This window comes from Anas acuta, chromosome 28 (assembly GCF_963932015.1).
Source record: "Anas acuta chromosome 28, bAnaAcu1.1, whole genome shotgun sequence".
NCBI lineage: Eukaryota > Metazoa > Chordata > Aves > Anseriformes > Anatidae > Anas > Anas acuta.
Genome location: NC_089006.1, coordinates 1,441,286 through 1,459,566, shown reverse-complemented (window position 1 = coordinate 1,459,566; position 18,281 = coordinate 1,441,286). Strand labels below are relative to the sequence as shown.

Genomic DNA, 18,281 nt, shown 5'->3' with positions numbered 1-18,281 from the left:
CCTCAGCCCGCGGGGCTGTCCCGTGCTCACCCCCCTCTGCCCCGCGGGGAAAACGTCGCCCCGGGGCACCACGAACCCTGCCCGGTGCCCTCGCCCCTCGTACCTCACTCTGAGACCGTGGGCTCGTTCCCTAAGGACTAAAGACATCTTTGAAAACTGTTTCTCCCCTCTAACCCCCAAGCAACTCTTTCCGGAGAAGGTAAGAGACACTAAAGCGCAGCCGCCCTGCGCTGCAATCTCCAAGGGCTGAATTTATCCAGAAAACGTGTAACTGATTTGTTTTAAAAAATATTTCTTTAATCGTATGCGCTGTACTGTGGAGACCGGAGGGGAGGAAGGGGTTTTGTCCAAGATCCCACGAGGTATTGTTCTCAAACAAAGAGGGGTGCCGGGGCAGCGGCACCCTCAGTCTGTGGATTCCAGCACGGACTCGCTCAGAGCCAGGTCCCAGTAGTGCTCTGCGCCGTGTTTTTTAAAGTGCTCCCGTGCCATGTTTTCAGTGGGGCACTGCTTAAATTTCATTTCGCCAAAGCTGCGATCCTTTGCTGTGCCCTGGAAGGAGAAACGGGACACTTGGCAACACGTCTCTGGGGGGAAAGTCCCTGAAATAAGGTTCCGAACCCCTCGGGGAACCTGGGAACAAATGTTCTCCCGGGTTAACAAGCGATAAGCTTGTTGCACAAGCACACCTTACGCTGCAGGGGAGACACTCGTAATTCCACTACAGTTAGATGTGTACAGAAAGAGCCCGGAGATGTTTTTGTTCAGTTCTGTGGATTGTCATTTGATCGTTTCAACCTCAGCTGCTCCGTTGGACAGGTTCAGCCTCCGCCCCACTCAAATCCCCGGAGATCAGATTAGATCAGAACTGCTACTCACCTCCCAAACCAGAGAGCATTTGTTTGTTTTCTTAACAGACTCCTCATCGGATTCATCATCATCTGGAAAAAGGAACAAAAAGCAAATTCTAGTCCTGCAGGACCCCAGCTGCTGCCTCACTGCCCCCTTCCACCCCCTCTGCTGCACGATTGCACTTACAGCTGCTGTCTCGAGCGGCTGCCTCATCAAACCCCAAAACTCTGACCCCCCAGCTTCTGCACAACACACCAGGAACACTCAGGAATTGCAAGATATTCTCCACAAATGCACACCCCAACGTTTTTTCCCCCTCCAGCACTGGTGTGTTCGTTACGGAGGGCTGCGTTTCGGTTAAATCTGGTCTCCTCCAGAAAAGCTTTTCCTCCCCATGGCCACGAGGTGATCTACTGCCACCCCCTTCCCCCCAGACCTTTACACTTACCCTCTCCCTTTGTGTTTGATGTTTGCTCATCCCATTTTATTCGATGGAGCATAAGACGTTTGAATTTCTTCTGTGCTTTCGGGCCTGGGGAAAAGTCAGAATCACATTCACATCGTTCCTTAACCTTCAGCTTTTAGGAGATTCTAAAAAGCAGCAGAAACCAACGGCCCCCACAAACACAGCAGTCTTCTCACAGCCATTGGCACAGCACTTAGCTCTTGGTCATCTCAGGATTTCCTGCTACCAAACGTGCTCTTCAACACCTTGCAAAAATGCTCAGAACTGTGCAAACTGTGAGAAAACGCTCCAGGCTTTGAGCCGAGGCCTCTGGGCAGAAGCAAGGATCTAAATCTAAAGCGTGTTTTCCCTTCAGCATCAAGTGTACTGGATTTTCTAACTGGATTACAGCGCTCTCTGCAGTCAGTGCTAACCCCATTATAACAGTAATTAAGGGAGTTTCAAAGCGCCTCTCTCCTTCCTCGTTTTTCCATAACCCTCAGTCAGCTGTTTTCACACGCAGGTATAATTGTCGCTAGAGGCAAGCTTTAGAACACCACCCTGTGACCAAAAAGCCTGCCTCCCAAGTCCTCACCTCCTTCTACTACGACCACGTTGACGTCTTTGTGTAGAACCACCACGCCTGTTAAGTACAGCTGGCCAGCGTTCGCCTCAATTTTGAATTTTTTGGCTGGATTGCTCAGGTTTCGGACCCTGAAAACGGGATAAAGAACAAGAGGTTGTAGAAAAACAGTTATTATCATCAGCCTAAGCACTTCCTACCCATCCTCAGCTGGGTCTCCAATGTTTCCTGCCTCCAGCTCCTCAGAGATGTAGAGCTTTACTTACACTTCCAAATCATCTATTCTTGTAATCAGACTGCTCAGAGGCTGCATCTATCCTTTCCTATTCAAGCTTTGTTTAGATCTTGAAATTTTCCTAACATTTCTGAACAGCAACGCATCAAGTGAGCTCTGATATCCCAGTAAATCAGTCTCCTCATCAGAAATTTCAATCCCAGCTGTATCCTCTCTAGTAGCACGTTTCTGTAGGGCATTTCTCAGGTTTATTCAGAAAACAGACATGTACAAGCATCTGTCAAGAGCACGTAGCCCAGCACTCACCTGTACACAGCTATGTGAACTCCCTGTGAAACATCTTCCTTGAGTTTTTTAATCTTCTTCGCTTTCCGTTGTTCTGCTGTTAGTTTTCTTGCAGCATTTGCTTCTTCGTGAGCTCTGGGTACAGAGAGACACAGCAATAAGCAGAAATGCAGCCTACAACGTACCTGTTACAGCGTCAAAACGGACCCTTCAATTCCTAAACAAAGAATATGTTCCACGGATCCCAAAACAGCTTCAACTTCCACCCAGATTCCCACCTTAACCTGCCTGAATTAAAAGGCCACAGGCTTTTTTAATCCAGTCACCAGTCCAATTCTCCCCTGGTCACTTCCCTGAACACATTCATTAGTAACAACTGGGATGCTAATCATCATCATGGTAGGAAACTCAGTTAATACGGGGCACAAAATCCCTCTTCAGTGCCAAGAATCGATCCCTCAGACCATTCTCCCTGCACAGGGCTTTGGGGAGCCCATTCAGGACAGCTGAAACAGGCTGCAAGAGCACCACACGCACATAATCCCACTGCTCTTGCTTTGTTCAGGGATTTCATTCTCTAGGAACAAAAGCAGCACCACCACTAATTCCACCTAGAAAGGACAAACACAGAATGTTCAGCGTGCCACCTACTTCTGTCTCTTCGCCATCTGCGCTCTGACGTGAGCTTCAACTTTTGTTGGGTCCTGAACAGCTTCCGTCCCCAGCACGCGCATCAAGTTTGAAATTCTTACTGCGAGGAAAACGAGAGGGGAGCTCTGAGAGGTTCCCAGCAGCCCAGTTTGCCGTTCATCCTTGGCCCAGGTTACTGGTTTGAGAGCTGAGGGCCTGCGTTAGCCCAGCTCTTGGCACGCAGCCTGCTGCAGCCTTACCTTTGGGCTCTGGCGGCGGCATCAGGCCCAGCCTGACCTTCTCTTGTAGCTCCTTCTGGGCTTCTCTCCGAGTCTGTCGCCGTAATTTCTTCTGCTCTTTCTTGGTTAAATAAACACCCAGGGTCACCGGTGTGTCGCTGTCCACTGGGAAGAGAAACAAGGCAACAGAAACGTAAATCCGCTTGGAAGAAGCAACAAAAAATATCACCTGCATCCTTCACGGGGGGGATACACTCGCATCGTGCTCTGTTATATCCACACTTCATTGACTGTAGCATTGCAGGGTTTGTTTGTGCTGACTACCGAGCTAGGAAAACAGTTTTGCTATTCACGGATTTATACAGAAAAGTAAAATCCTTTGTCGTTATTTTATGGCCCTTCCTCAGGGCAAGGATATCAAAACTGACCTGCCTGAGACGAAGATCTTGCAGATCTTGCAGCTGCACCACTACCCAGCTAGCAAGGGGAATGCTACCAAAAGGTATGCAAGCTACTGGTAAACCACTACAGGTCTTAAAACAACTTTCCAAAAAACAACAGAGACTCTCCCTCTCAATTTTGACCATTTTTACAGAATTTTCAGATTTATCTTCACATGGCTTCTTTCCTTACAGGGATAAGAGACCCACAGGTCAGCAGTATTACTGCTGACAGCTCGCATGCTGGTTTGCCCCCACCTCACATCAACCTTTTGGAGTTTTTTGCATCCAGCTTCACAGCAAAATTGACCCAAACTGGTGAAATCTGAGAGGCTGCTACAGGGCAGTACCTGGTGGGTTGAGCTGCGCTGGGTGCTCCACGAGGTTTGTGATGCCGAAGTACTCATCCCTCTTTGAAGACGTTCCGCCTTTTCTGGAGAGGAGAGAGTTGGGCATCGTTGGAATTCAATAGCTCAAGCAGATTTGTCCAGCCTGAGGTGCCCAAGTGCTCAAGAGCCCACAGTTACCTCCCCAAACCTCCCCCGAGTTTCCTCCTGCAGCAGAACAAAGCCTGGCACGTCGGTTACTTACAAGTCAAGGCCGTTGGGGATGATGTATGAGTCCCACCACTCTATCTCTGGGATCTCCCCCTCCTTCAGCTCCTTTTTTGGGGTAATAAGAGCCAACTTGGTAGAAGTGTGTATCCCTGTCTTTCGGGCAGCCTGAGATATCTCCGCCTGCAGCTTTTCTAGTTGAGCCTGAGAACAAGGAGAGGAAAGGGGCACAGAAAGGTCATTCAGCGTTCATTTTTAAGCACAGCACGCTTAAATAAAATAAATAATAAAAGAGCAGGTGCACACAAGCTGAAGCAGACCACAGAAGAAACCACATAAAAGGTGATGATGGAGTGCTTCTGCTCACAAAGTTGCCCCAAAACTTGTCTTATTACCAAGCCTAATAGGAGCATGGAACGATCCCAAAATAACATCTCCCTGGGTTGCACATCGTCATCCCTGTGATGCACATCCCCGGGCTTTTCTAATTAAGCTCTTCTCCCCATTCTCCCCAGGAACTCGGGCAGTTTACCAAGATTCTTTTAAAATCTGCACCTGTAAGGTGACCACTTCTGTAGAAACAAGACTTGGCCAGAAAACGATCTGTTCTCTTTGTAAATTTTCCGTCTTTTGTCAAAAAGAAACAAACAAACTCAATAAAACACCAGATTTTGTCTTTCACCAAGCGAGGGAAGAGATCTGAAAATGCTTTTTAAGCACATTCTGATGCGGATGTCTACCTTTTCAACAGGAATGATGGTGACAGAAAAGCTGCAGGTGATTTTACTCAAAAAGCTTCTTACTCAAGTGAACAGAGCTCCCTTTCACAACCCAAGAGAGGAGAGTCAACACCCCTCCTAAACCAAACCCTCGTTTCTGTGCTGTCAGTTAGCATGGCAAGACCTCAAATACCTTCGTTCGCAACCTCTGGGCAATTTTCTCAAATTTGCCTTTTTCATGGAACTTAAAGGTGCGTTTCTGACGCTGGGCTGGGGTTATGGAGACCCGGGGGTCAAAGTAAGTGTTCGACTCCATGTCTTCCGAGGGCTTTTCTTTAAGCTGTTGTTTGAACTGCTCTCTCTTCACAGCTCTGATGTTTGCTTTTAGGGTTGGCATGCGGTGAGTCAATTCAATCTCTTTACCAGTTGCATCAACAGTTCGGCCTTGCTCATCCAAGATCAGTGGCGTAGGCTTTGTCTGATCCTTCAATTCCACTTTCCTGGCGGCAAGACAGAGACACCACATCATTAAAACGTGGCTACAGCAGTAATTTGAAGGAAGCAAGAGCCACATTTCCATAGCAAGCACCGGACCAGGCTATACTTTGTGAAAGTTTTGTGAAAGGCTTCTTTTTGCTGTTAATTTTTTTATCTATATGGCCAGAAAGGACTCAAATCTGGTGCACAGAAGTTGGGAGAGCGTTATCCTGGGATGGAGCAACCTGCGTTTTGCCTCTCTAAAATAATTTATCCCTTCAGCAATCATTAAAGCACTGCTGGGAACTGATGGAGCACCGAGGAAACCTTTGATCAGACCCTCCACCGGCATTCTGGCACTAAGACCATCAGGATTAGGGAGCTCAGAAGAACAGGGGCTACTCACGGAGGCGCGATCCCCATCGCGTGCAGGTTGGCCAGCCCCACCATGTTGGCGTTGCCGATGAGCCCCGGTTTCAAAGCCAGCTGGGCCTGAATTCGGGCCTGCAGCTCGGCGGCTTTCCTCGCCTTCTCGATGGCGTCGTTCATGAACGTCGCTGCCTGGGAGGGCTGGATCGTGTTGCCGATGGGGAGACGTTCCGATTGGGACGAAGAAGAAATTTTTGGCTGTTGACAGAGAAATAAATTTTGTTACAGAGCTGGGCTGGCACAGCCAGGTCACGCCAACGCGTTACTCCCAGCAGATACCTGTGGCGTCGGAGGACTGATGAAACTCAGCTGCTTTTTCCTCTCTTCGATCTGGCGAGTGGCTGCCTCCATCATCTGTTTGATCTGTGGAAAGAAAATTGGATGGTGAAGTTTTTTACACTCTATCAGAAGGAAAGAAGAGGTCACCAGCACCTTTTTACACCCGCTGACAGTTGCAAATGCGTGCAGACCAGCTTAGTGAGCACAGGGCTCTATCAAACTGCTTTAACTGATGGCCTCCAGCTCTAGAAAAGGAATCCTACAGTGCCAGCACTGCCTACAAAGCCCCTTTCCCCTTCCCGTTCACTCCAGCTTGTGTAGAGAATGCCCAAACTTTCCCACTTGAAGACTTTGTGTTATCATTAGCACCATGCACAAGTGGCAGTGAGCTCTGTGAAGGGAACACAGGCAGCAACCAAAGGACAGGCAAAAGCAACTCGCTGTTTGCTTCCTCAGCTTGTGATACAAGTCAAGATAACAAAGAAAACATTAAACTGTATCAGGATTTGAGATCTCTGAGATGGGCAGCGCTGGTTTTGGGGGCAGAGCTGGCGTAACACAGCGCGGTTGGACTGACCTGGAGCTTGGTCAGCATCCCAGGGCTCTCCGACGGCGGGCCTGGAATAACCTCAGGCTCGTCCTCAACCTCCTCGAACCGCGGGATGCGCCGCTTCTTGACGCCAGAAGATTCCTTGGATACCTCAGAGTCGTCACCAAACACATCCTACAGCAGCAAAAAGAAAGAGAAGACTGGTTAAAAGCCAAGAACTCCCCTCAGGGCCGCTGTTTTAGGATGAGAAAGCACCAGGAGAAGGAAATCCAGCACCGAAAGGTCAGCACCGCATCGTGGTTGAGAGTTTCCAGGGCGACACTCGCAGCCTGACCTAACCATGAGTCCCACGTGAAGCCTGTGCCCTGCTTCCCCACCAGAGAAGCATCGCCGACGATCCACCCGGCAGCTTAAAGCACAGGGGGGCCACACGGGGATACCCCTGCGGAAAAGGCATCGCCGCTCTCAGGTGGCAAAGGGATTTTTTGGCACTGGGATCCAAGTTCTCGCTCAAATCCCCAGCGAGCTGGAAGAAGCCTGCACACGAGCTCCCCTGAGCGGGCCGAAACGGCGTCTGTGTCTTCAGCCAACTTCAGAGGGGTGGGCACAGGAGGCTGCTGTCCTGCCACGCTGTCACTGAAGGCAGAACGCAGTCCTAGGGCAAACCTGCCACATTTCCTCACGCTCCTAACCCACGAGGCTCCAGCCTGGAGCCGGAGACGCTGCGCTCAAACCGAGCCTCCCTTCTCCCTCTCCTCGGGGAGCAGCGACCACACGGACGGACTCGCGTGAAGCGGCCGTCGCACAGAACCAAAGGAAAAGCGCCCGTCCCGCAGAGCTCTGCGCTGGGGGAGGGAGCCCTTCAAGCACCTTTTGTGTACTTGCAGCCACGGATTTCCTTCTGTCAGTGCCGGTTTTGCATACAGGAAGCTGGATTTGTCCATGCAACCGTGTAACTGTAGTGTGTGAGGGTGTTATTTGAAATGAAAATATACACACCGGTTGTAAGCGTTAGTTGGAATCCCTTCTTCACTACAATGGCTCATATTCTACAGGGACACATCCTCATCCAGACACAGGTACTTCTTGGAAAACCTACAAGTTCAAGAGAAAGGACTTGCCCATAGTATAAAGTGTGTAAACCGTTACGTTTTAGTTCCTGAAACTTCCCGAGCAATGACCTACCCCACAAGAATTAACCAAGGAGAGAGGAGGAAGAGCAGACAGAAGGCTGGAGCCGGCTAACATGACGAGCAGCACTCCGAATTAATCCGCTGCTCGATGCCGCAGACCTGAGCACACGAGTACAAATTCAACCCTAAAACCTGCAGCGCTGCTGGGGGGCAGTCACTCGACACACACGGCCACGATCCGACCCCCTCACTACACCACCTCACTTCGTAGCGAGGTGCCACGAGGAAGATGAGAGACTTGAGGACAGCTGGAAGCCAGCTGGGGCTGAATTCAGGTTCTGAAGAAACGGGGGATCCACGCAAGCCAGCAGCGCCACAGGACTGTAAAAGTCTCCCCACAAAGCTGCGGCCTGGGGCCACGAACTGCTGAGCAGCGACACAATTCGCGATGTTCCCGTCTCTCCGCCATCTCCCCAAGAAGGCAAAAGGAAAAGTGTTGAAGAGCCTTGGCCCAAATCTCGCTTTCTAATAACCCCGTGGCAGCTAACGTGCACGTGTGCCAGGCTAACCCCCAAATTCAAGCAGAACCACAGCACGGAAGCGCTCGAAAGATGCTCCCTGGCATCCTTGTTCTGACCGAGACTGTGGCAAAAGCCTCAAGTCCTTCAAGCTCCATCGTTCACTGGGACACCCAAACGCAGAGCAGTTAATTAGGCTGGGTTTTAAAACCCCGCTGCTCCTCGGGCTGCACTGAAATGGGCAGGATGGAACCTGTTTAAGTAATCCTCCTTAACTCATGAAGGCATCCGGAGCCCAGAGGAGGCCCTTCCCTGGCTGGTGTTAAAATCTCTGCCAGAGGGTGGGAGAAGAAGCAAATTCCTCCAAGAAAATAGGGAATGAGGGCAGCTGGGAAGGATTGTTCTGGATAACTGAGGTTAGGTGCCGACTAAACGGTTACAGAGAAACGCAAGTTTGCCAGAAAATAGGGACCTCAGAAAAAGTGAAAGGAAACTTTGTGAGGAAACTTTTAAACCCAGTGTGTGAGTGGTGAAACAAATGCATTTCCAGAAGGTGGCGAGTGAAGTCTTCAAGAGAACACGGGAGGTGAAAAGAGGTTTGGACGCACGAGACTTCCACCGTCCCAGGCAGGTGTTAGGTGGGAGAAACACCGCAGGGCTGGAAATCCCTGCTGTAACCCACCTCGTGCTGCGGCGGGGGAAAGGTTGCCAAAAATCACCCCGCATGGATTCCAGGTGGAAAAAAAGAGAAGGAAAAGCCACCAGAGGAAGAGCCGCTCACTCAGGGCTGGGCAGCATGAGCTAACAGACCAAAATACAGCACGGCTGAGCGAGGAAGAGCAAGAGGAAGTTATTTGGAGGTTTGATGCCCTGCCCCGGGCTGCCAGCTTGCAGGGCAGCCAAGCCTCAGCGCTGCCACGTGCGCCGGTATCGAGCAGGAAAGGAAACGGGGAGATGGAGCCCGGTTATTTAAGTCCCTGCGCTGCACGAGCCTAGTGGAGGTTGTTAAAGAAACCAAAAGCTGAGGCTTCCACCTCGGACACCACCTCGGAGAGCGCTGCGCTCCCTCGCCAGGAGGTCAAGAGAACTGAAAGGTAAAGGCTCACACACTTCGTCACGGAGGAGGGGCTTTTCTCTTGAACTTTATGATTTACTTTAGGATGTACCTCTCTGGAAGAGGAAAGTGTGGCAGGGTACCAGTGCTGCCTCCACGGCCGCCAAACAACAAAAACCAACAATCAGTAACCAGGCCTCGGCTCACCTTCAGCTCTCGCTTCCGATTCCGGTCGCTGTTGGATTTGGAGTGCCTGGAGCTTCGGCCTTCTTCCACCGCTTCGAAGAGCTTGTCCACAAACCTCAGGGTGGAGTCGTCGAGAAAAGGCTTGAGGTGGTCTGGAAAAGAAGAGGAGCTGCATGAACGGCACAATTCCCTGATCGGGATGAGCGGGAGAGCTGAGAACTCACAGAAATTTCTGCAAAGCCATAAAACTCTGAGTTAAAAGGGGGCTTCGAGCCAATTCGTGCAGCATCCCAGGCTCTGGAGGCCTCAGGGATGTGCAGATGCAGATTTCTGGTCTGTTCTCGGTCTTCCAGGGGGCCCCGAGCACTCCTACAGGCAGCTGTGGGGTGGGGTTGGGAGCGTGGGGGACGTACCGGCCGCTTTCTTTTTGTCCATGCCCTTCCCCACGCAGTTGAGCGCCGCGGTAACCACGGTGGGCTCGGAGAAGCCCAGCACTCGCTTCACTGTCTTCTCGATCCATGGCTTCAGCTCGTCCAGCTCCCTTTTGGACAGCGCCATCGCGGCTGGCGGCCCAAATCACTCCGCTCGCACCTGCAGAGAAATCAGGCAAGAAAACCACAGGTTAATACTAAAAAAAGGATCATTTCACCCTCAGTTTGGTGCCTTTTCTCATGAGAGAGAAAGCTGAGGGCTGGTGAAAGCTCCCGGAGATCGCTTTTGCTCTCTTATTTTTAAGCCACAAGCTAAAATTCTACAAGCCCTTCATTTCTGTCACTCGTGCCTGGTGCAGAAGTTCCATGGATGCCAGTCCTGCAATCTCAATTAACCGCTCTCGCCTCGTTAATGTGAGCTATGCCGAAGCAATAATGTTTAATTACGCGGCCGGGCACTAATCTGATTTGGAACCCAAGTCTCCTTTATCTGGAAACGAGAGAAAATCTTCTTAAGGGAATGTGTTTGACCTCGGCATTCCTCGCCCAAAAGAACGGGCTCGCTGAGCCTCGATGCTGCTGTGGCTCTGAGCAGAAAGCAGACAAAGCTCAAAACACGGCCGTCGTTTCAAGGGAGAATTAATTAAAATCCTGGGTTTTAGCTCTACCAAAGCGCTTCTCATCAGAGAGGCTGCGAAAAAACAGGCAGAAAAAGTCAACCCACAGGTCTGAGACAGCATCAAGGGGGCCAGGATTTCCCTGTGGGGCTCGGAACTCCCTGAGAAGAGGGGAAAACCTTTACAGCTGCGCACTTCCCGCAGCAGTTTCATGGAGATGGATTTGAAATAGCACCAAACGCAGCCCCAGAGAACTCTGCTGCAGCGTTTTGGCTCCAAATGCAGCCTTTAAAGTAGGGAGAGCTTCAGGTGTGTGGGTATTTACACACGGGTGCCCCCTAAACACACACATATAGATGTATTTATGGATGGGTGCCCCCTAAATGTATATATAGGTGCGTATTTACATATGGATTTCCCCTAAATATGTATATATAAACACAAATTTACACGTGGGTGCCCCCTAAATGCCCATATACGTGGGTATTTACACAGGGGTGCCCTCTAAATGCAAATAAACACATATATTTACGTATGGGTGCCCCCTAAACGGCCATATATGCAGGTATTTACACACAGGTGCCTCTTAAACACCCATCTATGAGGGTAGTTACAGACAGGTGCCCTCTAAATGTATATATAAACACGCATTTTACGTAAGGGCACCCCCTAAACGTCCTCATAAGTGGTTATTTACAAATGGGTTCCCCATAAACACCCATATATACGGGTATTTATGCAGGGCTGCCCCCAAAACGTATAAATACACGTGTATTTAACTAAGGGTGTCCCCTAAATGCCCATATACATGGGTATTCACATAGGGGCGCCCTCTAATTTCACACACACCCCTTTATTTTCCTACGGGTGCCCCCCAAACGCAGCCATTGGCGCCTATTTCCACCCGGGTGCCCCCCAAACACCCAAACCCGTGGGTATTTACACGCGGCTCCCCCCTCACCTCCCACACCCGGGGGTTTTCCCCTGCGGCTGCCCCCTCCCCGCCCCCACCCGAGGCCGTTTCGCCTCAGGCCGCCGCCGCCCCCCCCCTCCCCAAGCACCTCCCGCCCCTCAGGGCCTAACGGGCCCGCTCCCTCCCCCCCCTCCCCAGCTTCCCGGAGCTCCCCGGCGCCCCCCCGGCTCCTCCCGGCCCCCTCACCGCGGCGGGGCTCGGCCCCGGTAAGGCCCCGGTAGGCCCCGAGCGGCGGCGGGCGGCCCTGACGGCGGCTGCACGGCGGGGCCGGAAGCGGAAACGGCCGCGGAGGCCGCCGGGCGCATGCGCAGCCGCCCGCGCGAAGGGTGCCGAGAAGGTGGAGGGGGAAGGGGGGGGGAAGGGGGCGTGGCCAAACGCCGCCGGGATCACGTGGAGGGGGTAAAGGCGGGGCGCGGCGCAGGGCCCCTCCCACGTGACTCGAGGCACTTCTCACGTGACGCGGATCTCCCCGCCATGACCTCGGGGAGCTCCCCCCGCCCCCTGGGGGCTGCCCCAAACCCCCGGGGGCTCCCCCCGATCCCCCGGTGGATCCCCCAAGCCCCTCGGGGGGCTCCCCCCAAGCCTGGGTCCCGCCCAAAGCCTCTGGGGGCTCCCCAAATTCCTCGGGGGGCTGCCCCAAAGCCCCGGCGGGCTCAGCCCACCCCCAAGGCCTCCCCCCGCCCCTCCGAGGGCTGCCCCGACCCCCGACAGCTCCCCCCAAAACCCCACGGGGCTGTCCCCGACCCCAGGGAGCTCCCCGGATCCCCTGGGTGTCTCCCCCCTGTCCCCTGGGGGCGAGAAGAGGCAGAAAATCGCCCTCCCCCCACACCATCAGCTGCTCCCGCCCCCCTGGGGGCTCCGCCAAATCCCCAGGGGCCTGCCCTCAATCCCAGAGGGGGCAGAGCGACCGCAACCCCCCCCAAAAAAAAATAAACCCTCATCTGCAGCCCTCACAGGCGGGCAGCCGAGCTGGAAAAAGGAGCGATTTATTACAGAGCGCGGGGGTTTCTTGGCACCTGGGCGGACAGCCGGCCAGCAGGCCAGGCGGCCGGCCAGCCGTCGCCCCCGGCTAGCAGCCCTGCCAGGGGTCCGGCCGGTTCTTGCGGGAGACGAAGGCGATCTTGCGGGCCATCTCGGCGTTGTAGACGCGCCGGCACGCCTCGTAGGCCAACCGCTGCCTCTTGCGGCACGGCTTCTCGTAGTAGCGCCGCTGCTTCACCGTCTCCAGGACACCGTCGTGAGCCAGGATCCTGCGGGCGGGCCGAGAGCGGCGGCGAAAGGGTTAAAAAGCGGCCTCCGAGGGCCGGAAACGAGGCTCCGGGTGGGGGGTGGGGGGGCCCCGTCCCCCTGGGGTTTATTCGCTTCCCCCCCCCACCTGCTGAGGGCCCCGTAGGCCGCGTCCACGTTGCCGTTGCGCACCATGACGGTGCGGCCCACGAAGCGCAGGTGGTTCGCCATGGCCCGGCGGCTCCGCTGAGAGGCGCTGGTACCGGGCCGGACCCCCCCGGGAAGCTCCGGCCCCCTCCGGGCCTCCCCGCGGCCTCCTCCGCCCCCCGGCTCCTCGCCCAGGCCGCGCGCCCCGGAAGCGGAAGTCGCCGCGGGCTCTATTTAGGGGCGTGGCCTAAAGAAGGGGGCGTGGCCAGAGCAAACAGGTCTGGGTTGAGCGGGGAGGGGGCGTGGCTTGTGGGAAGGGGCTTGGCCAATCACAGCGCGGCTTCAGGGAGGTGGGCGGGGCTTGCTGGAGCCACGCCCCCCAGCGCGCCAAAACTGGGGGGGGGGCTGCGGGGGGGCCTTGAGACCCCCGGGGGGGGGCAGCGGACACGGGGGGGGCTGGGAGAGCCCCAGGGGGACACTGGGGATGGGGGGGGGGGGGGTAAAACCCCCGGGGGGGCCCCGTGAGACCCCCCCCAGGGGGACACCGGGGCTGGGGGGGGGGTTTAAGACCCCTGGGGGGGCACCGTACCCGTGGGGGGGGGGCTGTGAGACCCCCCAGGGGGGCAGCACAACCGGGGGGGGCCCCATGAGACCCCCCCAGGGGGACACCACACCCAGGGAGTCCCCATGAGACCCCCCCAGGGGGATACTGGGGCTGGGGGGGGGTGTAAGACCCCCGGGGGGGCACCATACCCGTGGGGGGGGGGCTGTGAGACCCCCCTCCGGACCCCGTAAACCCCCCCTCCCCAAACCCCCCCCCCCCAAACCCCCCCCCCCAAAAATGGGACAAGGACACCGGCACCAAACGGCCCCGGCCGCTCCCGTTTATTGCTCCCGGGGGGGGGCTGGGATCAAGCCGGGGGGGGTGGGGTGGGGGGCACGGGACCCCCCCCCCCCCAAAAAAAAAAAAAAAATCCCACGGGGAAGGCACAAGGCCGGGGTGAGGCCGCGCTGCGGGGGGGCCCGCCCCCCATGTGTGTCCCCCCCTCACCCCCCCCCGTGGACCCCAAAATGTGGGGAGGGAGGGGGGGCAAGGCACAGCACTCCTGGAGGGGGGGGCACCCCATAAGCCCCCCCCCCCCCAAAAAAATAAAATAATAATAATAAAATTGAAGAAAAATCAAAATCCAGGCGCTCGTCACACGTCCGGCGCCGTGGGGTGGGGGGGGGGAGTGGGGGGGTCCAGTCCGGGTGGGGGGGGGGCGTTTGGGGTCCTGCCCCCCCCCGTGGTGCGGCGGCGGCGTCCCCGAGGTGTCGGTGGTGACCCCCCCGGGGGGGGGGGGCCCGACGGGGGCGGAGGCGGTCGTGGAGGAGCAGGAGGACGCCCACGGGGCTGGGGGGGGTTCCCCAGGCCCCCCCCTCCTGGGGGGAGTCAGCAGGATTTTTTTTTTGGGGGGGGGGGTCCTGAGAACCGGGGGGGGTCCCGGGTTTGGGGGCGACGTGGGGGAACCAGCCCCGGAGCATCACCTCCACCTGCAGCAGCGTCCCCAGGTACCGGGCCCTATAAGAGAGAAAGGCGACCCCATAAACCCCCCCCCGGCCCTAAAAAGGGTGGGGGGAGCTTGTTTTTTTTTGGGGGGGGGGCTCACCCCATTTCGGGTTTCTGCAGGACGCCGATGATCCGCTGGATCCGGTCCATGGCCACGCTCTGCTGGAAGCTGCTGAGCCCTGCGGGGAGCCGCAGCTGGGAATGTGCCCCCCGGGGGGGGGGGTTTGGGGGGGTTTTGGGGGATTTTGGGGGGGTTTTGGGGTTTTTGGGGGGTGCCCACCTTTGTCGTAGCGCCCCATCTTCAGCCCGTTGAGCAGCTCGGTCAGAGGGCGGATGAAGCCCCGAAGCTCCCGGCACTGGGGGGGGGGGGAGGTGTCAGCGTAGGGCCCCCCCAAAACACCCCAAAACCCATAACCTCCCCCCAAATCCCACAACCACCCCAAAAAGCCCCCAAAACCCACAGCCACCCCAAAACACCCCAAAATCCCCAGGCCCCCAACCCACAGCCCCCCCCAAACCGCCCCCCAAACACCACTGCTTCCCCAAAACCCACAGCGCCCCCCAAAGCGCCCCAAAACCTACAGCCCCCCAAAACCCACAACCACCCCAAAAACCCCCAAAGCACCCCAAAACCCACAGGCACCCCAAAAGCCCCCAAACCCACCCCAAAACCTCAAAACCCACAACCTCCCCAAACCTACAGCCACCCTGAAACACCCCAAAACCCACAGCCCCCCAAAAAACCCAAACCACCCCAAAACCCACAGGCACCCCAAAAGCCCCCAAACCCACCCCGAAACACCCCAAAACCCACAGCCCCCCAAAAAAAAACATGATCTCCCCCAAAGCACCCCAAAACCCATAGCCCCCCAAACTGCCCCAAAACTGCCCCAAAACCCCCCAAACCACCCCCAAAACCCACAGCTGCCCCCCAATACCCCCAAACCACCCCAAAACCCCCCAAACCCACCCCAAAACCCACAGCCCCCCCAAAAAAAACCAAACCCACCCCAAAACCCACAGCCCCCCCCCCCAAAAACCCGCCCCCCCCCTTCTTATCCCCTCCCCCTTTTTCCTTCCAAACCCTCACTTTTTGGGCAAAAAGGCGGTCGCCGTCGCTGGGGGCGGGGGGGGGCGGCTCCGGGCTCCCCGGTTTTGTGCCTCTTCCCCCCGGGGGGGGGCTCCCGGTGCCCCCCCGGTGGTCGCTTCCGACCCCGCTCCGGTCCCCGGGGGGGTCCCGGGGGGGGGTCCCGGGGGGATCCCGGGGGGGGGGTGACCCCGGGGGGGGCTCCGAGGGGGGGTCCGGGGGGGGGGTCCCCGCCTCGGTCCCGCGGGGGGGGGGTCCCCGAGGGCTCCATGGTGGCGGGGATCCCGGGAGGGAGGGGGGCGGGGGGGGGGGCGCCCCCGAAGCGGGGCGGAATCACCTGGAGGGAAAAAAGGGGAAAACGGGAAAAATTGGGGAAAAAAAATTAAAAACGGAACCGGAGAACGGCGCCGTTTCAGGGGTGGGGGGGGGGTCCCCTACCGGTGCCGCCCCCCCCCCCCCTCCTCCCGGTACCGGCGGCTCCGCGCCCCCCCCACCTGCTGCCGGTGGCTCGGTCCCGGTGTGGACGCTCCCGGGGTCGGGGTCCCGGTGCCAACGGGCCTGGACCGGGGCCGGTCCCGGGGTCCCGGTGCCGGTGGCCGGGTCCCGGTCTCGGTGTCCCGGGGCCGGTACCGGTGTCCCGGTGTCCCGGTATCGGTGGGCCGGGTCCGGGTCCGGGTCCGGGTCCGGGTCCTGGTGCCGGTGTCCCGGTTCCGATCCCGGTATCAGTGTCCCGGTATCCCGGTGCCGATGTCACAGTCCCGGTCCCGGTGCCCCGGTTCGATGCCGGTCCCGGTGCCGGTCTCGGTGTCCCGGTCCCGGTATCAGTGTCCCAGGGTCCCGGTGTCCCGGTCCCGGTGCCGGTGCCCCGGTGCCTGCACCCGGTGCCGGTTGCTCGGTGCCGCTCCCAATGTCCCGGTGCCGGTTCGGTGCCGGTGTCCCGGTGCCGGTCCCGGTGTCCCGGTGCCGGTGCCACTTCCCCGGTTCCCCCCGTCCCGATCCCGGTGTCCTGTCCCGCAGTCCCCGTCCCGGTTCCCCCCGTCCCGTCCCCGCTGTCCCGGTCCCGTCCCCCGCCGTCCCCGTCTCGGGCCCGGTCCCGGCGCCGGTTCCGCCCCGGCCCCACGCGGACACGTGCACGGCCGCACGTGCCTCCCGCGACGCCCCGCCCCCCCCCGCGCTCCCATTGGCTGCCTCGCCCCCACCGGTGGGAGGAGCCTCGGCTCCTCGCCCCGCCCCCTCGCTTCCCATTGGCTGGCGCGCCCGCCCGCCGTGCCCAATGCGGTGGCCGCCGCGCGCCCATTGGTTGCGAGGGGGAGGGCCGCGGCCACGCCCCTCCATGTGGCCGCGCGGCCGCTGGGTACCGCCCACCCCCGCGGAGAGCCAATGGGAGGCGGCCTCCGGATTGCGTGGCGGCGGGCTCAGCCAATGGGAGGGCGCGGCCTCGCCTCGGCGCCCGTTACATAATGGGCGGGGGAGGGGGGAGGGGGGGGGCAGGCGCGTGTGCGCCCACGTGGGGGCGGGGAGGGGCGGGGCGGGAGGAGCGCGCGCGCGGGGGCGGGCGCGGGAACGGGAGCGCGCGGGGGCGGCGGGAGCGCGCGGGAGGGCAGGCGGGGGGGGGGGGGCGGGGGCAGGAGGGGGCGGGGCGGGGGCATCCCCCCCCCAGTGCCCCCCCCCGGCACCTGCAGCCCCCCCCCGGACCCCCAATGACCCCCAGTGACCCCCCCCAGGACCCCAAAGCCCCCCCCAGGACCCCCAACACCCCCTGAGCACCCCCCACACCCCCCCCAAACACCCCCCAGGGTCCCCCAAACTCCCCCCCAAGTCCCCCCCAGGACCTCCCCATCCCCCAAACCCCCCCAGGACCCCAACAACGCCCCCCCACCCCCCCGGCCCCCCAACACCCTCCAGGCCCCCAACGCCCCCCCCCAAGCCCCCCAATGCCCCCCCCAACACCCCTAAGCCCCCCCCTCAGCCCCCCAAGCCCCCCCCAGCTCCCCAACACCCCCCAGAAATTCAACATCCCACCAAGCCCCCCCCCTCCAGGATCCCCCCACCCCCTAAGCCCCCCCCGGCCCCCCAACATCCCCCCCCAGACCCCCTACCCCCCAACCCCCCCCAGGACCCCCCCCGCCCCCCAGCCCGCCCTCTCCCCCCCCCTCATCCCCCCCCCTACTCGGGTCCCCCCGGGGGTATTAAAGCGGGGGCCGGCGGCACCCAGCCCCACTGCCCCCCCCCACCATGCTGCTCACCCTACTGCTGCTCCTGGGGGGCCTGGCCCCCGTGCTCCCCGCCGGTGAGTGCCCCCCCCCCCCAGAACCCCAATTCCCCCCCCCCATAGCCCCCCACTCCCCCCTTTTCCTATTCCCTCAGGATTTTACCCCAAATCAGGGCTGAACTGCTCCCATCCAGCTCGCCCCGCTCTGTTCTGGGGGGGGGGGGCTATAGGGAGGGGCCCCCCGACCCTAAAACCTTGCCCCCCCCAAACCCCTCTCCTTCCTCTGCAGGTCCCCACTGACGTACGAGGGTGAGTGGGGTCGGGGGGGGGGGTGGCAGCACCCCTGGGGGCCCCCCCTGCCCCCCCCCCCCCCCCCAAATTCCCCAATTCCCCCATTTCCCCATTTGGGACCCCCCCAAGAACCAGGTGC

General features: G+C 58.6%; 3 protein-coding genes across 4 annotated transcripts; all 3 read right to left on the bottom strand.

Annotated features, from left to right (window-relative positions):
* Positions 1 to 275: 275 nt before the first annotated feature.
* PRPF3 (pre-mRNA processing factor 3) lies at positions 276 to 11,977 on the bottom strand. 2 transcript variants are annotated; one of them, XM_068663282.1, is made up of 16 exons: positions 11,816 to 11,977; positions 10,022 to 10,199; positions 9,630 to 9,760; positions 6,745 to 6,891; positions 6,168 to 6,251; positions 5,866 to 6,086; positions 5,176 to 5,482; positions 4,301 to 4,467; positions 4,060 to 4,142; positions 3,291 to 3,434; positions 3,052 to 3,151; positions 2,422 to 2,535; positions 1,893 to 2,011; positions 1,301 to 1,384; positions 880 to 941; positions 276 to 552 (listed from the first exon to the last, which is right to left on the bottom strand). In XM_068663282.1, the coding sequence occupies exons 2-16, from the start codon at positions 10,164 to 10,166 to the stop codon at positions 406 to 408; spliced, it is 2,055 nt and encodes a 684-aa protein (XP_068519383.1). In that variant the 5' UTR covers positions 10,167 to 10,199; positions 11,816 to 11,977; the 3' UTR covers positions 276 to 405. The 2 variants fall into 2 exon arrangements, with proteins under 2 accessions (XP_068519383.1, XP_068519384.1); XM_068663283.1 differs by lacking the exons at positions 10,022 to 10,199; positions 11,816 to 11,977 and adding an exon at positions 7,717 to 7,812 and having other exon boundaries at positions 9,630 to 9,761.
* Positions 11,978 to 12,599: 622 nt separating this feature from the next.
* Positions 12,600 to 13,219, bottom strand: MRPS21 (mitochondrial ribosomal protein S21). Its single transcript, XM_068663284.1, has 2 exons — positions 13,005 to 13,219; positions 12,600 to 12,879 (listed from the first exon to the last, which is right to left on the bottom strand). The coding sequence occupies exons 1-2, from the start codon at positions 13,085 to 13,087 to the stop codon at positions 12,699 to 12,701; spliced, it is 264 nt and encodes an 87-aa protein (XP_068519385.1). The 5' UTR covers positions 13,088 to 13,219; the 3' UTR covers positions 12,600 to 12,698.
* Positions 13,220 to 13,829: 610 nt separating this feature from the next.
* On the bottom strand, positions 13,830 to 15,972 carry CIART (circadian associated repressor of transcription; the record flags this gene model as incomplete). The annotated part of the gene is made up of 4 exons (XM_068662580.1): positions 13,830 to 14,564; positions 14,653 to 14,731; positions 14,833 to 14,908; positions 15,643 to 15,972. Coding segments are annotated over 4 exons (999 nt in total), but the record flags the coding sequence as incomplete, so codon positions are not given.
* Positions 15,973 to 18,281: the final 2,309 nt, after the last annotated feature.